The sequence below is a fragment of the Paroedura picta genome, chromosome 2 (assembly GCF_049243985.1).
Source record: "Paroedura picta isolate Pp20150507F chromosome 2, Ppicta_v3.0, whole genome shotgun sequence".
In the NCBI taxonomy this organism is placed as follows: domain Eukaryota; kingdom Metazoa; phylum Chordata; class Lepidosauria; order Squamata; family Gekkonidae; genus Paroedura; species Paroedura picta.
In genome coordinates, this window is record NC_135370.1 from 78,358,267 (window position 1) to 78,379,362 (window position 21,096).

Below are 21,096 nucleotides of genomic sequence, written 5' to 3' on the forward strand. Positions count from 1 at the left end.
ACTTAGAAGTACTTATAATCAGAAGTATTCAATACTGGCCATGAAATCTATTGAATATAGTAACTATGCATGCAAGAGAATCTGAGAGGAAAAGGGTTAAGAGAATTCTTTCTCTCAGGTATAGTTTGCCTCACCCTCTCATTCATTAGATATTGAGCCAGCTTTGGCAGTTGACTGTCTTCTGTTTTCATCTTATATAAGACTTCTTTTCTCTCTTGCCTGAGCTTGGAGCTGTAGCATGGTATCCTGTTCACAATACATTAAATGTTCTTACGTGAATATATCATATAAGATATGTTTTTTTTGGTAAGTAACATTTCTTTCTCTTGTTACCTTTGCAGCCAGATTTTGTTTGCATTAAACCTCCACTTTACTACAAGCAGTAAATGCCCTTTCAACCTCTTGTCCCCTGGCGAACAGTAAAGGTGGAATGAACCATTTATTGAATTAATAGCCTAACATTACAAAGGCCTTGTGTTTGTCTGTGGATGAAAGAGAAAATTTGTGTCAGATGTGGTATATGAGAGTTTGTACCTGCTGGTGACCATGGTATATGGGGAACAGCTTTGGTCAATGGTGAGATTGCAGCCACCTGAAGCCATGTGCTCAGAAAATTCCACTCTATTTGGCTGAGAGTTCTCTTTGTTTAAGTAGGATCACTGCCCACTCCCTCCTCCTTCAGGAAGAGCTGCTTTTCTGCTAGTGAAGAGGAAGCAATCCTCCATTAAGGCTCTCAGCTTTCTCCATCTGCTGCTGTGTGGGATGTAGTATTCTGGCAGCCTAGCCACAGAGGCTTGTAATGTGTTGTTTTTGTAAGCACCCTTTTGTACTCTGCTTCAGTAAGGAGACTGGAGCAGATCAATATATGTTCGTAAATAATCTTTCCCAGTAAAGATTACTCTCCTTTTAAATCTCAAGGCTCTGTGCGTCTGGATCTGTGCCTCATCTACAAAGAAGAAGAAGAAGAAGAGTTGGTTTTTATATGCCGCTTTTCCCTACCCGAAGGAGGCTCAAAGCGGCTTACAGTCGCCTTCCCATTCCTCTCCCCACAACAGACACCCTGTGGGGTGGGTGAGGCTGAGAGAGCGCTGATATCACTGCCCAGTCAGAACAGTTTTATCAGTGCCATGGCGAGCCCAAGGTCACCCAGCTGGTTGCATGTGGGGGAGCGCAGAATTGAACCCGGCATGCCAGATTAGAAGTCCGCACTCCTAACCACTACACCAAATTGGCTCAAAGGAAACTAATAACTGCATAATTTCAAATGCTCTTACTTTGCAGCTCTAATTTTCTGGAGAGACTCAAGACTGAGCCAAATCCAAAAGTTCTGAGCTGAGATCAATGTGATATTAGCAGCATTGTGACAGGGCCAGCGTATTGGTCATAAGGCTGCTTATTCAGAACTAAATTGAGCAGTTTTGACTGTATTCGTCCATACATGTGGCCTGCAAACTAATCCTATGAGCTCTGTTCCTTCAGAAGGATCAGAGTCTAACTCTGAAAGCCAGAACCTTTACAATGCTGAATTTGTTTTGTTTGGTTCCTGGGATTAGGATACAAAGGAAAGAATGCCCTTTAACATGCGTCCATCATGCTCCCTGCAGTCCAACCCTTCCTCTGGGCTTCCAGTTTTGTTTTTTGTTTTTTATGTAGCTATTATGAGGCTCTTGGACAGCTTTTTGGACCCGGTATCTCTTATTTTATACACTAAGCAGAATCTTTCTCTTTTTCCAGGCAACAGCCAGTCATGTGCTTAGCATCTTGAGCAGTCTTGGTGCATTAGCTGGAATATGCTTGATAATGTGATTTGGTAGACATATTCAGATTAACCCTGCCTCAAGCTTTCATCTCATATTTGAAATATAGTGGTCTTTCAACCAAATATATTGTTCTTTTTCCTTTTAATGGAATCATCTCTTCAGAGTATCACAGATCTGTTGAGGCATCTGAAAAACTAAGCTCCTGCATTTTTTTTTCTGTTTGTGTGTTGTTTGGATGAACCCAGATTTTTTTCCTTTGATGATTAAAAAATGCTTCAGGATAATTCATAGGGTGCCTAGTGCTTGAGTTTCATATGGAGAGTAATCCAAGTCCACAGAGATCTTCTTGACCGTAGGGTGCTTTTACCTGTACAGTGTAAAAAACATATTAACCTTACCTACACCTGAACCAAACTTGGCATGTCAGTGGCAGCATGTTTTATATTCATATATCTGTTCACATATAAAGTAAGCAGGGCAATTAACATTTACCATATTTACCACATTCATCACCGGAGCAATCAAGTAAGTACTTATAAGACCTGGAGGATGACTCAGCCCAGCCCAGCTTCCCCTCCCAACTGGAACTTCAGGTTCAAGGTGGAAAGCCTCTTAAACACACCCTTCAGTGTCGGTTCATGGAGCATCTCATGGCACTCGTGGATCTCCCATCTAATGCTCCCAGTGACATCCAGGCAGCCCTTTTGTGACCCCCCCCCCCTTTATGCAGGAGTGCACGGAGACAAGTGGGGAGAGTGAACACGGAAGATATCACCTTAATTTCTGCTAAGAAAGGCAAAAGACCAGAGCTGACAAACAACACTGTCAACTCATTAATCCAGGCCGAGTTTCATGAAATTTATAATCTGAATGTTTTTTCAGGTACTCAGAAATCCTCTGAGCTGCACTGAGGCACCAGTAAGTGTTCTGTGGAAGAGCAAAGGAAACAGACTGCAGTCAGAGTTAAGAATCACCATAATAGTCTGTAATAGGCATTGTTGTTGTTAGGTGCGAAGTCGTGTCCGACCCATCGCGACCCCATGGACAATGATCCTTCAGGCCTTGCTGTCCTCTACCATTCCCCGGAGTCCATTTAAGTTTGCACCTACTGCTTCAGTGACTCCATCCAGCCACCTCATTCTCTGTCGTCCCCTTCTTTTGCCCTCAATCGCTCCCAGCATTAGGCTCTTCTCCAGGGAGTCCTCTGTGCTTCATCATGCAGTAGGATGTTTAAAGAATAAGTGCTGCAAAGTTTAGTTTCTTGTGGGCAAACACAGGAAGGGCTGCATCTAGTACCTCACATAACAACTGTTGTAGTTCTCTGCACCAGTTTGAACTAAGACCAGCTATAAACACCCAGCTCACTTGCTCTCAATCTCCAATTCAAGACTGCAAAATGGTCTCTAGGTTCTCTTTCAGCACCTTCCTAGAAGCCAGTACCTTATTCAGATGGGTTCAGTAATAAAATAGTGTTCTCTATTTCTGGCTCATTCTGGATCCCAAAGAGGCAGTACATCAGATTTACTTTGGGGATTGAAAGTGAAATTTAAAATGTAGTGACGTGATGGGTTGCTGGATATGGGGGAGGGGGGAGAGATATATAGTAAAAGGAATTTAAAACAAAAATACATCCCAAACAATGACATTTTAACTCTCAAGTAAACTCCACTGAATTCAGTGTAGAACAAGTACTCATCCTGGGTGTGCAAGTAGCCCAAAACTACAACCAGGTCCCATTTCAGGTGCACTGTATTTCTGAACTTCCCTCAGAGGGAAGGGAAAGGAGGAGGGGGTGGTCTGGCGTGGGGGACGGAAGGTGATTGGCTGGCCACTGGACAGACAGGCAAGCTGGTTGGAGGAGGAGGCACTCAGGGATGGGACAGCTACCCTGAGTGGGTGTTAATTACTGATTGGCACTAAAGCCATGAGATACGTTCCTCCTCCAAAGCCTTACCAGAAATATTAAGTGGAACAGATGTTACCATTGGATGCTACATACAGATTTTACAATTTTGATCTGCAGAAAATTTTTACCTCCTTCCAATAAGATAATTTCTCTCATTATGTTTTACACCATTCCCCCAATGAACAAGACTCTCTTCAGCACCCCTCCCCAAATCCTTTAAAGTGGCTTCATGTTCACTCTTTCCTCCTCTGCAGCTGCTGCAATGCTGCCACTCCTGGTCTTGTGCTGGATCCTAAGAATCAACCCAAGCAATCCTTGACATTATAAGCTGCCAAGAGGGGCTTTCATTTAAAATCTTTGTAAAGCATCTAATTATGGTAAATAAATAACGCACAACAAAATAAGATTGGACAACATTCACGGATTTCCCTTTCTTGCAGAGAGCCTATCTCTTAAAAAAAATTTAAATGCTGGCTGCATGCAGTAATGCCTGCTTCCATGAACTCCAGCGGCCCACAGACCCAGCCGTTGTAGGCTGCCCACCATGCTGACCCCTGATCATTCCACTGAAGCCCTGCCCTGGCCAAGTCCTGCTTGGTGTTTCAGCAGACACAGCTGCACTGCCGAGCAGCAGAGTCAGCGTGGATTTTTCTTCCTCACAGCCCTTTTTCTGTTCTATCTGAAATAGGGATCTCATTTCCTCGGCTACTGACAAATGCTCCTGTTACTGCTGGAGCAGCAGAGCTTCCTGGTACTCACATGTGTGCACCCCTCCTCCCATGGCCATGTCAGCCCAGAAATGTGAAAACAACTGCCCAGTGGATTTGAGCAAAACCTCTGATGCACTCACACTATTGCCCCCAGCCAGTCTGAAGGAGGAGGTGATGGAGAAGAACAAAACCATCTTGGACCAGTCTGTCATGGCCATCTCCAGTTCATATTCCTTCCCACTGACCATCTGGAAGATAGTTGTAGGCCACCCTTTTAAGAGCTGCTCTAGATCTCTTCTGGGAATGTTATTTAATAATGGGTACAAGAATGCAGACAACATCCACACCTTCTTGATTGCTGCTCTGAGACACATAGATTCACTCCTTAAAACCATTTTATTTCCTCCCCTTGGTTTTATAACACATTCAACGGTAATGTAAAATCCTTGCAATTCCTCCAGAATAAGATTCTACTCCACATATCCCAGCAATTCTGCCAGAACGAAATAAATATTAAACTCTCAGCTGAGTTGCTTTCACATCTGAAGGGAGTAGACCTTCCTCCTTGTTCTTGAATCCCTGTGCTCTCACATCAGACACAATATATGCATGGCGGGGCATTGTCATGCAGACACCCAAAGACCAGGACACAGGCAGGACTAGGCTGAGGACTGCATGAGGGGCTGGAGGCAGGAAAAGGAACAAAACCCCTACAAGGCTTGTTTCTGTAACTACCCACCCCATTTAAGCCACAGACAGAAATAGGAAGACCTGGAAAAGACAGGAGGTGGGCAGGTAGGGGGGTTGGACCCACTACTGGCTCATTTGGCATAAAATTGGGAGATTTGAATATATATATATATATACACACACACCCCCAAGTCCTCAAAAACCAGAAAAGGGAGAATGCAAACAGTCAATTCACAAACACAGTTTATGTCAAGGTTCACTGCTCCACTCCCCAGAAGTGAGTCGAGGGATGTTGGCTGAGCTGTGGGTCAAAGGGGACCACAAACAGAACAGCAGGAAGTTGGACTTGATGTGACAGAAGGAACCTCTGGGGTTACGTAGAAGTTTCTCTGTTTCCAAATGGCACCACACTCCAGCTTGCAGCCTCTGAGTGGTTTCTTTCTTCCTCTTTCTCCGCGCCTGGCGTTCTTCTTGCCTCTTTCCTGTCTCAGACCCACCCTTGGCACCATCTGCTATAGCTCAGACAATGTGAGGATTTTCCCCACAGAGGCTTACTCCTCCTCCTCCTCCTCCTCCTCACTATCCAGCTTGAGGCTGACGCTGCGTGTCTTGGCTCGGGGCTGGGCACTCCCTGACCCCTCTCGTTCTATCTGGCTCTGCCCTCGTGAGCGCAACAGCTGGCTCTGCTTGCGCAGGAAGTCGACAGGAGCAGGGCAGCCATAACTGCCTTTGCCCAGCGTGGGCCTTGTTGTTCCTTTGGGCGAGTGGGCAAGGGAGGCTGCTTCCAGCTGAGCGAGGTGTGCAACGTAGCCATCGGACAGGAACTGCAGGAAGAGAGATTAGAAGCAGCTGAAGTTTGCTTTGACCACCACACCATCGCCACCACCGCAGACTCCTCGGCCCACCAAGACATGACTGAACCTGAGCTGGTGCCTCCTAGTAAAGAGGACTCTACCTGGCACTGGCTTTGCAGTTTTTTCACAGCTCTGCCCACAATGTAGATTTGAGATGGAGGGAGCCCTAAGGAGCTATAGACAGAGATATCCTTGGTGGATCCGTAGCCAGCCATAATGTTGACTTCTGCCTGTGAATAAAGGGATGAAAATGCCTGTGATCATTCCTTCTTTTCTACCCTGCTGTTTCAGCTTCTCCTACATATATCACTCCCGACTGTGCCAAAATCTATCCCAAACAAATCAAGCAGATGGCCGCAGGAGAGCTGTCACATACCTCCTGCTGCAGGCCCTGCAGGAAAACAGCTTTTTGGCGCAAGGGATCATGGGTGAGGCCGTCACAGAAAGAGACAATGCCATGGGGAAAATTGTGCTGGGTTAGCCAGGCCACCACACGATGCTTCTGCATGTCTGGACGTCCGGTCACATAGATGATCATATAACCAGAGTCCTGCCAATGCCTACCGGAGGAAGGAAGAGATGGTTTATGGATCTGGATTTGCTCATTCATAGGCTCATGACTACAGTTCGACCACAAGGCTGGGAAAGATGTCCACAAAGGGAGGTAATCCAAAACATTAGTGAGAATGGAGGTTCTAGTTAGTTAAAGGGGTCAATGGTCACTGATGTACCCTGATAAACTTGGTGAATCCTACTAAAAACCCAAGTCAGTGGCCACCGGTGCATATTATGCTATTCATAATGTGTTGTATGAAGAGGTGCTTCTTTTGTAATGGAGGGTGGTGGACTAAAGAGGAGGAGGAAGAGTTCTGTGCACATACATAGGAACAAAACCCCTACAAGGCTTGCCTTTATAACTTTTGCCTAGTAGACTAAGCTGTAACACTTGATTATGTTACAAGCTCTGTTGTTTTACTAATCAAATTTAAGTGTTACAACAAAATAAAAGCCAGCTAGTTTAACAAAGGCAAGCAAATGAAATGATTTTCAAGCTGGCGATGGCAAATAACAGTTTATATCACTATAAATAATTCTTCATACTACCAAAACATCAAAACAAACTCCTAGGTATTTTTTTGTTTTCGGTATCTTTGTCAGTGATGTAAAATACTCTTTAATCTTTAATAATAGGTCCTCTTTAAATGAATTCCTATCATATATCAGAAGGGTATGACCTTAATCCTATGGTAATATACATGTGGTTCAATCTCCAAATGTTTCTATGGAATCCATTATACAGAGGTATACAAATATTAGCATCACCAAGTGCAAATGCTCTTTAGTAAATAGTCCTTTATTCCTCCAGCTATGTTGGAGGCTCATGTCATTTATCATGTCCTTTCGAAGTCTTGATAAATTGTAGGAAAGGAAATTTAGCAGGAATGATGTCCACTGAGAACCAAAGGGCTTCTTACCTATTTCCCAACACACCCAACACTCACTTAGTGATCAGAGTGGATGACAACTAGAAAACATATGGGACTTCCCAGAGAAGGCCTGACTTACCTCACAACATCAACAGCACCAGCGCGCACCTTGGGATCGCTGCCCATAATGGAGACACTGGCTGTGAAGGAGCCATCAATACTGAAGACAACACAAGGTGTGGATTTGGCCACAACAGTCAGAAAGCATTCAGCATAGGTGTGGTCACCCCTGTGGAAAGAAATAAAGTGGAATTAGCTCTTCAAAGTGTCTGCCCATGCCAGTCCACCAGTAGGTAACATTATCTTAAAACCAGCAGCATGCAGCCAGGGCATCCCCTGTGCAGCTATAGAAAACCAAGGGAAGGAGTTTTATGAGCAGAAGACATACTACAAAGGCCATACTTAGAGTGTATCTTTGCCAAGCTAGGCTACTAGCGCCCTACCTGTCCTCGGACCACTTGGCCACAGTGATCCATGCAACGGTCACTTCCAGATTAGACTACTGTAACTCACTCTACACGGGCTTGCCCTTGTCCTTGATCCAGAAGTTACAGCTGGTACAAAATGCGGCTGCCAGGGTCCTCACTGGAACATCATGGAGGGCCCATATCCAGCCGGTGCTTCGACATCTGCACTGGTTGCCAGTTTGTTTCTGGATCTTGGTTTTGACCTTTAAGGCTATACGTGGTCTGGGTCCTGTTTACCTGTGGGACCACTTGGTTGCTTATGCCCCCTGCAGGGCTCTTTGCTCTGTGGGTACGAACTTACTGGTAGTCCGGGCCCTCGGGACGCTCGCCTGGCCTCGACCCGGGACAGGGCCTTTTCAGTCCTGGCCCCAGCCTGGTGGAATGAGCTCCCAGAAGAGCTGAGGGTCCTGTTGGAGTTGTCAACTTTCTGCAGGGCCTGCAAGATGGAGCTCTTCTGCCAGACATATGGTTGAGGCCAGGGCGGAGCCCGCTATTCAATCTGAGATTCCCCATGTCCTTCTGTCCATCTGTTAATAAATAGATCTGTCTCCCTACTCTCACCAGTAAGGCAGTCAGAAGGCTGGCCCTGGCTGGTCGAGAGGGTGACTTTAGTTTTTTCGCTTGCTGTCTTGTCACTTTTAGTAACTGTAATTACGGGGTTTTATTCTTTTATTGTGTTTTTATTCTTTTATTATGTGAACCGCCGTGAGCCCAATCAGGAATGGCGGTATATAAATCAATCAATCAATAAAGGTAGCATTGTACTTCTGTCTAGAATGGTCCACTCACAACAGGAATTTCACAATCTCTAGATCAATAAGTTCTGATGTACATTTACAACAAAATGAGATTAGAAAATTCTGAAAAAGGCATATAGGCAGTACCACATTAGCATGTGTGTAAATGTGGTGGTACTGTCACAGCTGTTCCATATAAAAACTCCCAGAAAACAGAGACAAAAAAGTGACAAACTAAGCTTTGTATATTCTGTGCTGGTTTTCTGGTTACAAGGCACTACCATGAGGGAATTCAGAAAAATATGATCCTAAACCCTAGTATGAAACAGGATTGTGCATTCTATCCCTATAACACGAGGCTGCTTCATATCTGACCTAGTTCTGCTGCACAGGAAGGCCAGAAATTAGCACCCAATGCCCAGGTGAGGCTGGTGAAATGGCACCTGCAGGAGAGGTTTCACAATCTCACCTGACTACCATACGGACAGGGTACATGCCAATGCCCAGCATCTTCTCCTCAGGAAGAGTATAAGAGACTCTCCCACTGCCACTCGTCACTTCTGTGCCATAGTGCACCCATTTTCCCGACAGCGGCTGTGCCATGATGTAAACATCCACCTGTGAGAAGAGGTCAAAGACAGGAGAACTCATGAACCATTGCATGTGCCTTTCGCTGGGATGGTGAAGGGTGTTACATGCCTTATCCCCAAACAAAACTGATTAGGGTCCCAATCCAGTGTTAGGACTGCAGAGAAAAATGCATGACTGCTCCCTTAATTCTGAACTTCTGGTTAAAGTCTTGTTCACAGTGTAGCTCACTACCACATTTCATAGTCCATTTTAGATATACATACACTTTGCGCTCCCTCTTCTTCACCCTTCCTTAAACTGCACTTCCCGCTTCCTCAATACCGACCATGAATGTTTGCTCCATTTTCTTTGTGAACTCAGTTTGTTCATTCTTTTCTCCCCCTGTTGTTTATTTCAGTTCTCCACCCCAGTTGTCACTTCCAAAGACTGCTGTAGTTTCTGCCTCTGATACCTTCTGTTTTCCTCCTGGTGACCCTCACTGCAGTTCCGAAATACACAGAGGGAAATGGGAAGCTGACAGATGGAGAGGCTGTACAACAGGCCCTTTTAACATTTGCTAACCATTTGGGTCACTTAGATAAAAGCATATACTGAGTGCATGTTTTGCCTGGAGAAGAGAAGAGTGATGAAGTCCCCAAAGGGCTATCATGTAGAGGAGGGCAGAGACTTCTTCCCCAGCACTCCACAGAGGACAAGGCTAACTCTAATGGACTTAAGCTACAGGAGGGTAGATTTCAATTGAATATTTATTTATTTGATTTATAGCCCACCACTCCCAGCGAAGCTGGCTCATGACGGATTACAGATTAAAAACCCCACAATAAAAGACCCAATAAAACACTCTATTCCACTCTGCGACAAAGAAGAACCACCCTCTCCTATTCTATAATTTCCCAACAAACTGTTTCAGGTGATAGATGGTAACAGATGGTAATCTGGGAGAGGCTGCTGTTCTAGCCAATCTGGGGGGAGCGGGCGCGAGGTCTAATTACCTTGGTCTTTTCCAAAGAAGAGCTCCATCTTACAGGCCCTGCAGATCTGAGAGCTCTGACAGGGCCCTCAGTTAACCCGGGAGCTCATTCCACCTGGGGTCAGGACCAAAAAGGTCCTGGCCTGCGTTGAGGCCAAGTGTACTTCTCATGGGCCACCAACAAGTTTTCACCCGCAGAGCGAAGAGCATAGGAGGGTAGGCAGTCCCGAAGATCTGTGAAAGATTGATGACATCCCTCAGGGGTCTTCCTATCCACTAATGGCTCATTTTGAGCAGCCAAGATGGATGGAGATCAAGAGGGCATGTAGTTGCCTTCACCTTCCCCAGCAACTTCAGCCAAAGAGAGCTGCCTGAAGCTATCAAATGTTATCCCCCCTCCCAGATGGCCACCGAGCCCCCAGTTCCCATTATGTATCAACCATAGTAGGTAGGTCTTGGTGGAGCGACAAAACTTTATCCGCAAATAAGCTTGTTAATTCCTGACAGATCAAATCCAATTGCCAAAATATTTGATGCCCCTTCTTGAGATCAGTAAGAGATCAAACGACTCTAAACAATTGGGCCAGGTGGACGCAATTTCACCTCGTGGACACAATTTCAGCGATGAAAAACTTCCTTTTCACCACCTTTACCGCCATCTCGTACGCCTTCATAAGCGTGCGGTAGAATGTTCTTGCAGCTTCGTGGTGAGTCTTTCTCCACACTCGTTCTAGCCATCTCACCTCCCTCTTCTTCTCCCTCAGCTCTATGGTATACCATGAAGCCAATTTGAGTCAAGGGCAAAGAGGGCGTCTGAGAGCGACCTCATCAATGGCAGCAGACAGATGGGACTGCCAGTTCTCCACCGGTGCTGCCAACGAGTCACCAGGAGGCTTTGGGTCCTGCAGAGCATTCAGGAAACAAACTGGATCCGTAAGTCTCCAAGGGTGGGTTAAAATACGCCCATCGCCCGAACAGGAGAGGAGGGTGCCTAAATCCAAGCCTTCAGGGCGTAATGGTCTGACCATGGGATGACATCTGTCGACATCAGAACCACCTCTACCCCCAGCATCAAAGATCAGATCAGGGGTTTGGCTCACCTGATGGGTGAGACTGACAACAAATTGGGAGAGCGTCAGGGCTGCCATGATTGACACCAGGTCTGAGTCTGAACCAGGATCCGGCGACTCCCCATGGACATTGAAATCCCCCAGGATTATAAGCCTGGGGTACTGCAATATCCAGGCAGTCACCACCTCCAACAGGCTTGATAGGGCATCTGGTGGGGTGTTGGGCGGATGGTACACCAACCAGATGGCCAAGTTCTCCATCAAGTCCCATCCAATGCTGACATACTTCAGGGATCAATCGGCTGGGGCCAGGACATTCAAGGCGACTGTCTTGTCCTCCTGCACTCAGGTCTTGGTCACACACACCAGGTCCGCCTCCAACCCCACGAAATAATCTTGCAGAGTGGAGGGCTTGATTGGCCTGGCATTACACAAGACCAGTGCCAGCTCCACCTTGGCCTCCACCCTCACATTTCTGGGGATGGGATGGAGGTTAGAAGGGCAGTGAGCATTATCATATTTTAGTGCCCTTCTTGTGTCCAGCCTCCTCCCACCACGGTATCTCCCTCTATCAGTGACTGGTTGGGCCCATCCCTCAAACTCCCCACCCCCTGGGAAACTAAGTAACTAGTCCTAACCCGGTCTAACTGTGCTAACGCACCCCCCCCCAACCACCCACCCTCAATAATAAGGGCTCTCCCTCACTGGAGGGAAGATGAACAGCCTTCAGCTGGGAGTGCTCTAACTCTGGGTTTCCTGCATTGAGCAGGGGGTTGGTCTAGAGGGCCTCTAGGGCTACTTTCCCATTCTAGAGTTATGACATATGACTAATTCGAAATCACTAATCTGTTGCCTGTCATCTTATCTGGTGTGTGCTACCCATGACTGCACTTTCTCCCTTCTTCAACTCCTCTCTCCTATCCTCCCTTAGGTCCACAAAGCTGTTTCCCTTTCTGGCCCCAAACATCACTCTTCTGCATAGCTGAAACTGCCCGGAGCAATTCGTTGTGTAACTGCCATTTTCAGACAGGGCTTGAGTATAGTGTTTAGATGTCCATCTGGACTGAGGAGAGTTCATGGCAAGCAATGCTGATTGCTCTGGGCCATACCAACCCACTGACCCCCATTCAGCCACTGCCTGCTTCCATGGTTACCTTCTCCCCAGTTAGAGTCACGACATCCAGTGGCCCGTACATGAAGCGCCCATTGAGGACCTGGGGACGCCCTTCACACACAATGACATCACTGGCCCGGTGGTTTGCTGTAACATTCTGGAAAGCAAAGGGGTCAGCAGTTTTTACTATCCTCACTTTACAAGAGGAACAACACAGAAACTTGACCTTGACCCAGAACTACAGCAACAGAGCCCACTAGAGAATACAAGTATTCCAGCTTCTATTTAGGGTGGAAAAACTTTCAGAAAGCCTGTACATGATGTGAGTCACCTTAATCAGCATGTGGCTACTTGTTTATAGAAAAAAACATGTGGTAGATACATGGCAGCAAAACAGACTAACAAAACCCTTTTCCTTAGTTGTGTCTGTATTTGGATATGTTGGGGTGTTTTTTCTAGAATCAGCACCAGAAAAAATACATAGTTGTCTTATCTCATGTTGAGACTTCTGTGTAAAAATTAATGTTTTAAAAAAAACTTTACTTTATTCTACAGGAGAAAGCAGCAATCATCTTCCTGAATGAGGACAAAACCAGAAAGAAAGAGCAAAGGAGACATGGGGAAGACAGTATCCATGAATCTGCTCTTTAGTTTTTTGACTGGAAAGGCATAGGATCAGCCCATACCCCCTGCCCTAAGTTCCTAGGTCCAAGTAACACTCCCACATGCAAGATACAGACAAGGAAGCCACAGAAGTGACCAAGCTGCTTACCCGGATCTTTACTTGTGTGCGCTTGCGCTGCCATTTTTCACGGGGAAACGCTGGGCTGTAGATGGAGCTCTCCTCATTCTCTGTCACTTGGGGCTGCTCTGTTTCAATCACCTGTAGCCACAACATCTCAGTCGCTAGGCTCCATTGCAGGCAACAAGTCACACATTTTCAAGTACAGCCACTTATGAAATCCACCCAAGAGATTAAAGAGGGCAACCCCCTCCCCCATCTTGCTTCTGTCCCCTCAACACTGCACAAGGCAACCACTCAAGGCATTTTTAGCTCTTAATACACCTGATTATTTTTCTGAAAGAGGAGCTTATGCCCCTGGTACAGAGAACTGCACACTGTCCAATATTCCACAACAAAGCAAGGGCCTGCTCAGGGCCTTTAAGAGTGCCTCACAGACTCAGGCCTGATTTCTGGCTGAAAATCCAAACCATTCCCCAACTTTCTCATACAGTTGCACTCACCTACTGCCAAGGCCATCTGTTTAAATTTAATCCTCCCCAGTTTTTCTTGCATGCAATTCCCAAGTCAGTCACCTGAGCTACAGCCGCCTCCCCAAATCTCTTGTTCAACTACTAGCTCCCTATCAGTGCACACCCTTTCCTGGGACAAAGACAACTTCCCTCCTACATCTTGCAGGTAGCAGTCCTCATACCTGGCGCAGGATGAAGGCAGCTACGTCAGCGCTTTCCCAGTAGCTGGCATGGAAGAGGTGAGGTAAGGTAATGGTGGGAAAGGCTGTCAGTGCCTCTGGGCAATAGAGGGAGTAATCAATACGTTTGGCACCCCACCAGCGCTCCAGAACTAGAGAGGAAGGGAAGAGGGTTCATTACATGTACCTACTGATGCTCAAGCAGGACTGTGGCTGGCACATTCACGTCTGGCATTACACAAACACATCTCCCATTTCATTCCCCAACACCACCCTGCCCATCTCCTTAACAAAGCCCCAACTGCAAATACAACCCCCAAAGAGGTTACACAACCAACAACAACAGTTCTTGGTTCAGTTTAATGGTGCTGAATCCCAAACCTTCTCTCCTCCTTTTGTGCCCAGCCCTGCTTCCCTTCAAACCAAATGAAGTGACCTGAACAGATTGCTTAAGTACCCAGTCTTTGGCTATTATCCAGCACAGCATCATTAGGGGCTTTCAATTTCATTTACTTCAATGAGGCTGCGGCATGAGGTTCCTCGTTACAGTACAGCTGCTGGGATAATTAGAACGGCTGATACTAAATGAGAGCCCAGGGCCTAGTGCAGTCACTTGACTGGGGGAAGCCCTCCAATCCAGAACACATTCCGAAAGCGACACAAAGCAGCACAATGTGCCCACGCCATGGAATTTGGGTGTGCGAGTCAAAGAGTATGCATTTTCTTGGCAGTCCAACAGGCATTCAACCCTGTCAAAATGAACTCCTTTGACTTCATGCACACAAGAATCATTGTTTAGGTTTCCATCCAAATTGGCTGCTGATGCACGCGGGAAGGACTGCTGAGTGCTTCTTGCAGAGCCGCATACAGACCGACCAATTTAGATGCCAGTGTTTACGATACAAGGGAGGGGAAACAGGTTACAGGCTCTTCAGCCCCAAGGACACATAAAAAACTGTTGTAAGTAACATTCTTTTAAAAAGAAAAAATTGATATAAAAAAACATTGTGAATACTCCTGCCCCTGCCCCCCCCTACTCAAGCTGAGAAAGAGAGCATAAATGGTCTCATACAATAGCATATCCTGCAGAATGGGATGAATAACAAATATGGGACCAGACCTGAAAGGAGGCTGTCCAGAAAAGGACAGAAGGATTGAATAAGCAAGAAGACACTCACTCTTGACAACTTCACTGGTGCTAGCTACAGGGACCTCACTGATGGATGCCTCATTCCCTTTCCAGAAGCCTCCAAAAACACCTGTTGGGGTAGGCGGTGTAACAAGGTCCAGATCATCCAAGAAGAGGGCAGAGTGAGCTTGCACAGACTCAGCTAGGCAAGGAGAGAGATGAGCAGAGCTATCGTCAAACACCCACCAATTGTTCGGAGTCCTCCACTATCATAGAATCATAGAATCATAGAATCATAGAGTTGGAAGGGGCCATACAGGCCATCTAGTCCAACCCCCTGCTCAACGCAGGATTAGCCCTAAGCATCCTAAAGCATCCAAGAAAAGTGTGTATCCAACCTTTGCTTGAAGACTTCCAGTGAGGGGGCGCTCACCACCTCCTTAGGCAGCCTATTCCACTGCTGAACGACTCTGACTGAGAAAAACTTTTTCCTGATATCTAGCCTATATCGTTGTACTTGAAGTTTAAACCCATTACTGCGTGTCCTTTCCTCTGCAGCCAGCAGAAACAGCATCCTGCCCTCCTCCAAGTGACAACCTTTCAAATACTTAAAGAGGGCTATCATGTCCCCTCTCAACCTCCTTTTCTCCAGGCTGAACATTCCCAAGTCCCTCAACCTATCTTCATAGGGCTTGGTCCCTTGGCCCCAGATCATCTTCGTCGCTCTCCTCTGTACCCTTTCAATTTTATCGATGTCCTTCTTGAAGTGAGGCCTCCAGAACTGCACACAGTACTCCAGGTGTGGTCTGACCAGTGCCGTATACAATGGGACTATGACATCTTGTGATTTTGATGTGATGCCTCTGTTGATACAGCCCAAAATGGCATTTGCCTTTTTTACCGCTGCATCACACTGCCTGCTCATGTTTAGTTTACAATCCACAAGTACCCCAAGGTCTCGTTCACACACAGTGCTACCTAGAAGCGTATCCCCCATCCAGTAGGCATGCTTTTCATTTTTCTGACCCAGATGCAGAACTTTACACTTATCTTTATTAAATTGCATCTTGTTCTCATTTGCCCATTTTTCCATTGTGTTCAGATCTCGTTGAACTCTGTCTCTATCTTCCGGAGTATTTGCCAGTCCTCCCAATTTGGTGTCATCTGCAAACTTGATGAGTAGTCCCTCCACCCCCTCATCTAGATCATTAATAAATATGTTAAAAAGTACCGGGCCGAGCACCGAACCCTGAGGTACCCCGCTACTCACCTCTCTCCAGTCTGATGAAACACCATTGACAACAACTCTTTGGGTGCGGTTCTCTAACCAATTCCCTATCCACCTAACGATCTGAAAATCCAGATTGCAGTCCTTCAACTTATCCATCAGAATTATCCATCAGAATTAATCACTAGATTAATTTCCATTGCCTATGGATCCTGTGTTCACCAAACCTAACTTGGACACCCTTCACATGTGCCACTTCAGTGTGTTGAGACCCCATGCACCAGAGGGATATGTGTGAGTTAATCTGATTGTCCAGGTGCTGCCAATTGCCAGGATCTTTCCCAGAGTTAGCATCCTCCCTCTGTCTCAAGTGCCAAGCGCCAGAATACTTTGATTCTGTGACAATTTGATGTTCCCATGAAGGTCAGAGGCACCCTGGGAAAATGGATTTGAAAACCCCTAGTGCTTGAGATGCTGCCATAACAGCACTGTGGGTGCCAGGGAAGGAAGGCTCCTGAGGAAGCCTCCATGGTGACCTTACTACTGCTACCTGTGCCGGGTTAATGGGACATGCATAGGAGCAGTGGCACAGGAGTCTAACAAGGTGGGCAGAGATCCGTTCCCCTCAGAACAAAGGAGTTTGAATGTCTAAATACTTCTCAACACTGAACATTTAAGGTCCTAGAATGCATATTATTCTTACTCTCTCTTGTGCCTCCACTCCCTTCCCCCCCCCTTTTTGCATTGCAACTCTAATCCATCAGAAACAGTCTTGTGGTCTGCAGCATAAGAATATACAGAAACATACAATAACACCCCCATACATCACTGCTCCTGAACCAGTTTCCATTCCATTCATATCCTTCAATGAAGCAGTACTTCAAGAAGTAAAATTTCCCCAGCACTTCTCAATTTTAATCTTCATGGTCCGTCTTACCCAATGAAGTGGATGAGCCATCTCCCAGTGGATATTTCTGATAGCGGGGAATGGCAAAGGGTGGCATAGCGTGGAACTGTTGGGCCAGCAGAGGTTCCAGACGGGAGGCACAGGGGTCAGCTGCATGAAACAAGTTGTAAACCTGTTCACAAGCTGGGTGCATCTGGGCCACTGAAAAGATCAAAGAAGGTGTGTGAAATCCTGCATCAGATGGAGAGAAAAGCAAAGAAAGCGACGGGGGAAATGGAGAAGGAGAAAGAAGATCCTTACCATCCATGGCTGGCATAACTGTCTTACGAAGGGCAAGCACGAGTCCCAGGGGTGAGCCAAACAAGAAGAAACCAGACACCTTGAATTCAAGTTTCCCAACTGTGTTTGTCCCCTCAAAAGTCTCTATCATGGAAGATGAAGAATTACTGCTACGCCGAGGGTCTCCTTCGGTCTCTGAAGCAGACACACCTGCCTGCAGGCTGGGAATAGCAGAAGACTTGCTCACTGCTAGGAAATGGGTCACAGGTCTCCTATTGATACTACTTTCTCACATAAGGTCATATTTAGGATCTCCCTAAAGCAGCTTTGCGTTTTGAGTTTTTTGTTTTCCTGTTGTGATCCTTCCATGATTTATCCCACCTCTCCTGCATGGAAGTCTTCAATAAACAGGAGACCTCTAACTGGGCCATGGTTTGTTCAGGTAACACCAATAAGATCAGGAACAGCTGGCCTCCCTGCCCGACCCCACCAGACTGAAAATCTGTGTTGTAGCTCTGAATCTCTCTCCGCACACACACAAAAGAAGAAAGCTCAAGGGTCAATTTTTAATTTAAATAATGCTGTATTGTTTTACATTTTTAAAATTTTAATGGCTTATAGAATTGCTTTTAAGTGTTATTACAGATGTGAACTTTCTGTGGATTTGTTATGATACATGTAATCCGCCTTGTGTCTCTGATGACAAGTTGGAATAGAAATCCCATCATAAATAAAACAAAGAATTAAAAGTATAATCTAGAGTCCATCTAGCTCAACTAAGCTAGGGCAAAGTTTTCTCCTCTTTTTTGCACTTTTCACTTAATTTATTGTGGTGCATGGATGTGCAATGACACAGACTTCAGCACGACTGTGTACATGAATGGCATATTATAAAAATTATCACAATGAAAAGAACAAGGAACATCAGAAAACTGAAGTGTGATACCAGCCACAGTACAAAATGCCCTCAGAGAGGGTGTAATTTGCCGTGGAGAAGGAAATGTTTAACCCTTCTCTTACTGGACGCTTTCCCCACGAAACTCATTCCCCTTCTCTTGTTCACAAAAATGAGTCCAGAACTTCACATGGTAAAAACACCAAGAGGGGGAAGATGTATTGGGGTGGAGTGAGGGTTGAAGAAGCAGGCAAAAGAAGAGGGCTCTCTTCTTTTCCATCCCTCCTTGGCTTCATTTCACTCAGTTGCAGTATAATGGGCATCTAAGGCTGCTGATATTCACATAGAAGAATACTGTAGGAGGCTAAATCGACCTGTTCTGTGGAAGCTTGTTAAAGACCAATCATGTGGCCTTTTATCAAATGCTGGATATTAAGCAGCCAAGCAAGCACAACTGTAATGAAGCTTCTATCCCTGATTAGTGCCAATTCAGCGGTCAGCTTACAGGTTGGAGGGCCCACTTTATTAGATTTCTATCCCATCGCTCCCAATCCAGCTGGTTTGCAGCAGCTCACAACCATAAAACCAGTACAATGCCAATAAAACAAGATGAATAAAATAGCAATCTACATTACTCTACATTAAACAATAACAGCATTGGCTGCTTATAATAATAAAATACATATCTCCAACATCGTCAACTGATTTATATAACAGGGGTTGCTGTTGTATAGTGGAGGGGTCATTAGAAGGTGACTGCATCCTGGCCTCACCCAAATGCCTGGCAGAAGAGCTCCGTCTTGCAATACCCACAGAACTGGGATAGTTCCGTTAGGGCCCTTAGCTCTTTTGGAAGTTCCTTCTACCAGGTAGGGGCCACGACTAAAAAGGCCCTGGCCCTGGTTGAGGCCAGGTGAGCTCCCCTCAGGCCAGGGACCACCAGTCTGCTTGTATTTGGCGAGTGAGGAGCTCTCGGGGGGGGGCATAGGTAGACAAGATGGTCCCTCAGATACTTCTCATGCGCTCTCACCTGGACAAGAACTGCTGCTGCTGTTGCAGAGAATCTACCTCTGGTGACATATTGTCATTGCGTTTCTGGGCAGACAGCAGCCCAGATGGCTCAGGACTGGCACGGCCCCACAGCACCTCTGCCTTTTCAAGCATTGGGTCTCGCACCACAGAAACCTCAGGAGAAAGCAGGTCAGCATTCTGTGGGGAAATGACAGAAAAATGCACATACACTGAGGAGTTCCAAAAACCTTTTCTACTGTGAAGTGAGCAGGATCCTGCACACCCCATATCAGATGGCAGCAGGGTGGACAAACAACTGACGGCAGCACACCAGATAGGAGACCTCAGCTAAGCGATATGTGGATCGCTCAGCACTACAGCTGACCAAAAGGAAATCCTGTCCCTCCTTCCCCTACTCCATCCCTTGCCTAACAAGCATTTCTTTCCATAGAGAAAATGGAGGGACGCAAACTTGTTACATATTGCTGGGTACACCCCTTAGGCACAGTGACTGACCAGGCTGCCACGCCGGCTGCTCCCACGACTCCCTGTCCCTCCAGCCCGACTGTGACAAAGGGCATCAAAGGCCAGGATTCCCCCAACACAGTCACCAATCAGCAGCACCTACAAGAGGAAAACAAACACGGGATCCAGTAGCTGTTGCTGCAGACAATCCTTAAGCACAACTGCAGCAGCCTTGCCATTGAGCCTAGAGAATTAGAGCAATGCACTGGCAGCTGCTTTAGTGCAAGGCCCGCCAGTAAGAAGTACACAGTCCGGGAGAGCTGGCAGATTTTTCAAGAGTTTGAGATGCTTGCCTACTTCTGTGGCTCCTGACAGATAGGAAAGGAAATCCTCATATTACCAAGACCTCTGCTTGGAAGCCTTCAATACTGCAAAATAACATTGCAGGAGGCTTTCGGTGAAATAGCAAAGAATCTGAGCTTAACTTTTGCAAACAAGTTCACATTTCTAGCCATTAAGACTGCAGGGTGGGGGGAGACACCCTGAAATCACACATGCATCAAAAGATACCTACCTTGTTTAACTATCATGAGTGACAGTAGGAGTTACAGTTTTATTAAAAGGACAGGGGTATGTAATATAGAGGGCTTAGCAGTTTTTGAAAATGGCAACAGCCACAATTCTTTAGAGCAGGGGTAGTCAACCTGTGGTCCTCCAGATGTTCATGGACTCCAATTCCCATGAGCCCCTGCCAGCAAACGGGGAATTCATGGGAATTGTAGTCTATGGACATCTGGAGGACCACAGATTGACTACACCTGCTTTAGAGGAAGCCACTAGATTAAAAGTGTGGTAAAGATACAACTCAGACATCAGGAGATTGCCTGGAGGAAGCTTAAGTAGCTAGTTCCTGTCCCTTTGTGCCTATAGACATCTATCATGTAAATCCTGCTTTCCTGCCCCAGAAGAATTTCTACTTTTTATTTACAAATAAATTAAAACTTCACAAAAAACAGAGATTAAATAAAGGGCTTTGTATCATTTTTCCAAGTGACGCATTTGGGCCTCAGCACTGCGGCCCAAGATTCCACCCCGCCCGCCTTCCCCTTGCCTGCTCCAAGGATCCCCAGCCCTCTCACCTGGCCACAGAAGCCGGCACCATCAGGAGAGTGGATGAAGTTGGCATAGGCCTGGTTGGTACGGGCAATAACTGTGGCAACTGCATTCTGGTAGCTGCCTGAGGAGGTGGCCAGGAGTGGCAAAGCAGCCAGTGGAATGTGGTCCTGGCTGCTGGACAGACTGTCGCCATCGTGACTGTAGGGGCTGAGTCTAGGAAGAAGAAGGAGATGTGGGAACTGATCAGGACATAATTGCAACCCAGCTCTTGGCACAG

The 21,096-nt window shown here is 46.3% G+C and overlaps 1 protein-coding gene across 5 annotated transcripts in view; it reads right to left on the bottom strand.

The window, feature by feature from the left end:
- Nucleotides 1-4,753: 4,753 nt before the first annotated feature.
- PITPNM1 (phosphatidylinositol transfer protein membrane associated 1) overlaps nucleotides 4,754-21,096 on the bottom strand; it is a 32,285-nt gene continuing 15,942 nt past the window's right edge. For 4 of the 5 annotated variants that reach the window (XM_077321064.1, XM_077321066.1, XM_077321062.1 and 1 more), the window contains 14 exons: nucleotides 20,843-21,032; nucleotides 19,755-19,862; nucleotides 19,258-19,436; nucleotides 17,354-17,553; nucleotides 17,084-17,254; nucleotides 14,968-15,120; nucleotides 13,793-13,941; nucleotides 13,129-13,239; nucleotides 12,397-12,513; nucleotides 9,081-9,229; nucleotides 7,487-7,636; nucleotides 6,297-6,480; nucleotides 6,022-6,150; nucleotides 4,754-5,890 (listed from right to left, as the gene is read on the bottom strand). In XM_077321064.1, the coding sequence (XP_077177179.1) occupies nucleotides 5,618-5,890; nucleotides 6,022-6,150; nucleotides 6,297-6,480; nucleotides 7,487-7,636; nucleotides 9,081-9,229; nucleotides 12,397-12,513; nucleotides 13,129-13,239; nucleotides 13,793-13,941; nucleotides 14,968-15,120; nucleotides 17,084-17,254; nucleotides 17,354-17,553; nucleotides 19,258-19,436; nucleotides 19,755-19,862; nucleotides 20,843-21,032 (2,263 nt within the window). In that variant the 3' untranslated portion in view covers nucleotides 4,754-5,617. The remainder of the gene's footprint in view (nucleotides 5,891-6,021; nucleotides 6,151-6,296; nucleotides 6,481-7,486; nucleotides 7,637-9,080; nucleotides 9,230-12,396; nucleotides 12,514-13,128; nucleotides 13,240-13,792; nucleotides 13,942-14,967; nucleotides 15,121-17,083; nucleotides 17,255-17,353; nucleotides 17,554-19,257; nucleotides 19,437-19,754; nucleotides 19,863-20,842; nucleotides 21,033-21,096) is intronic. The other variant, XM_077321065.1, reaches the window with a different exon arrangement.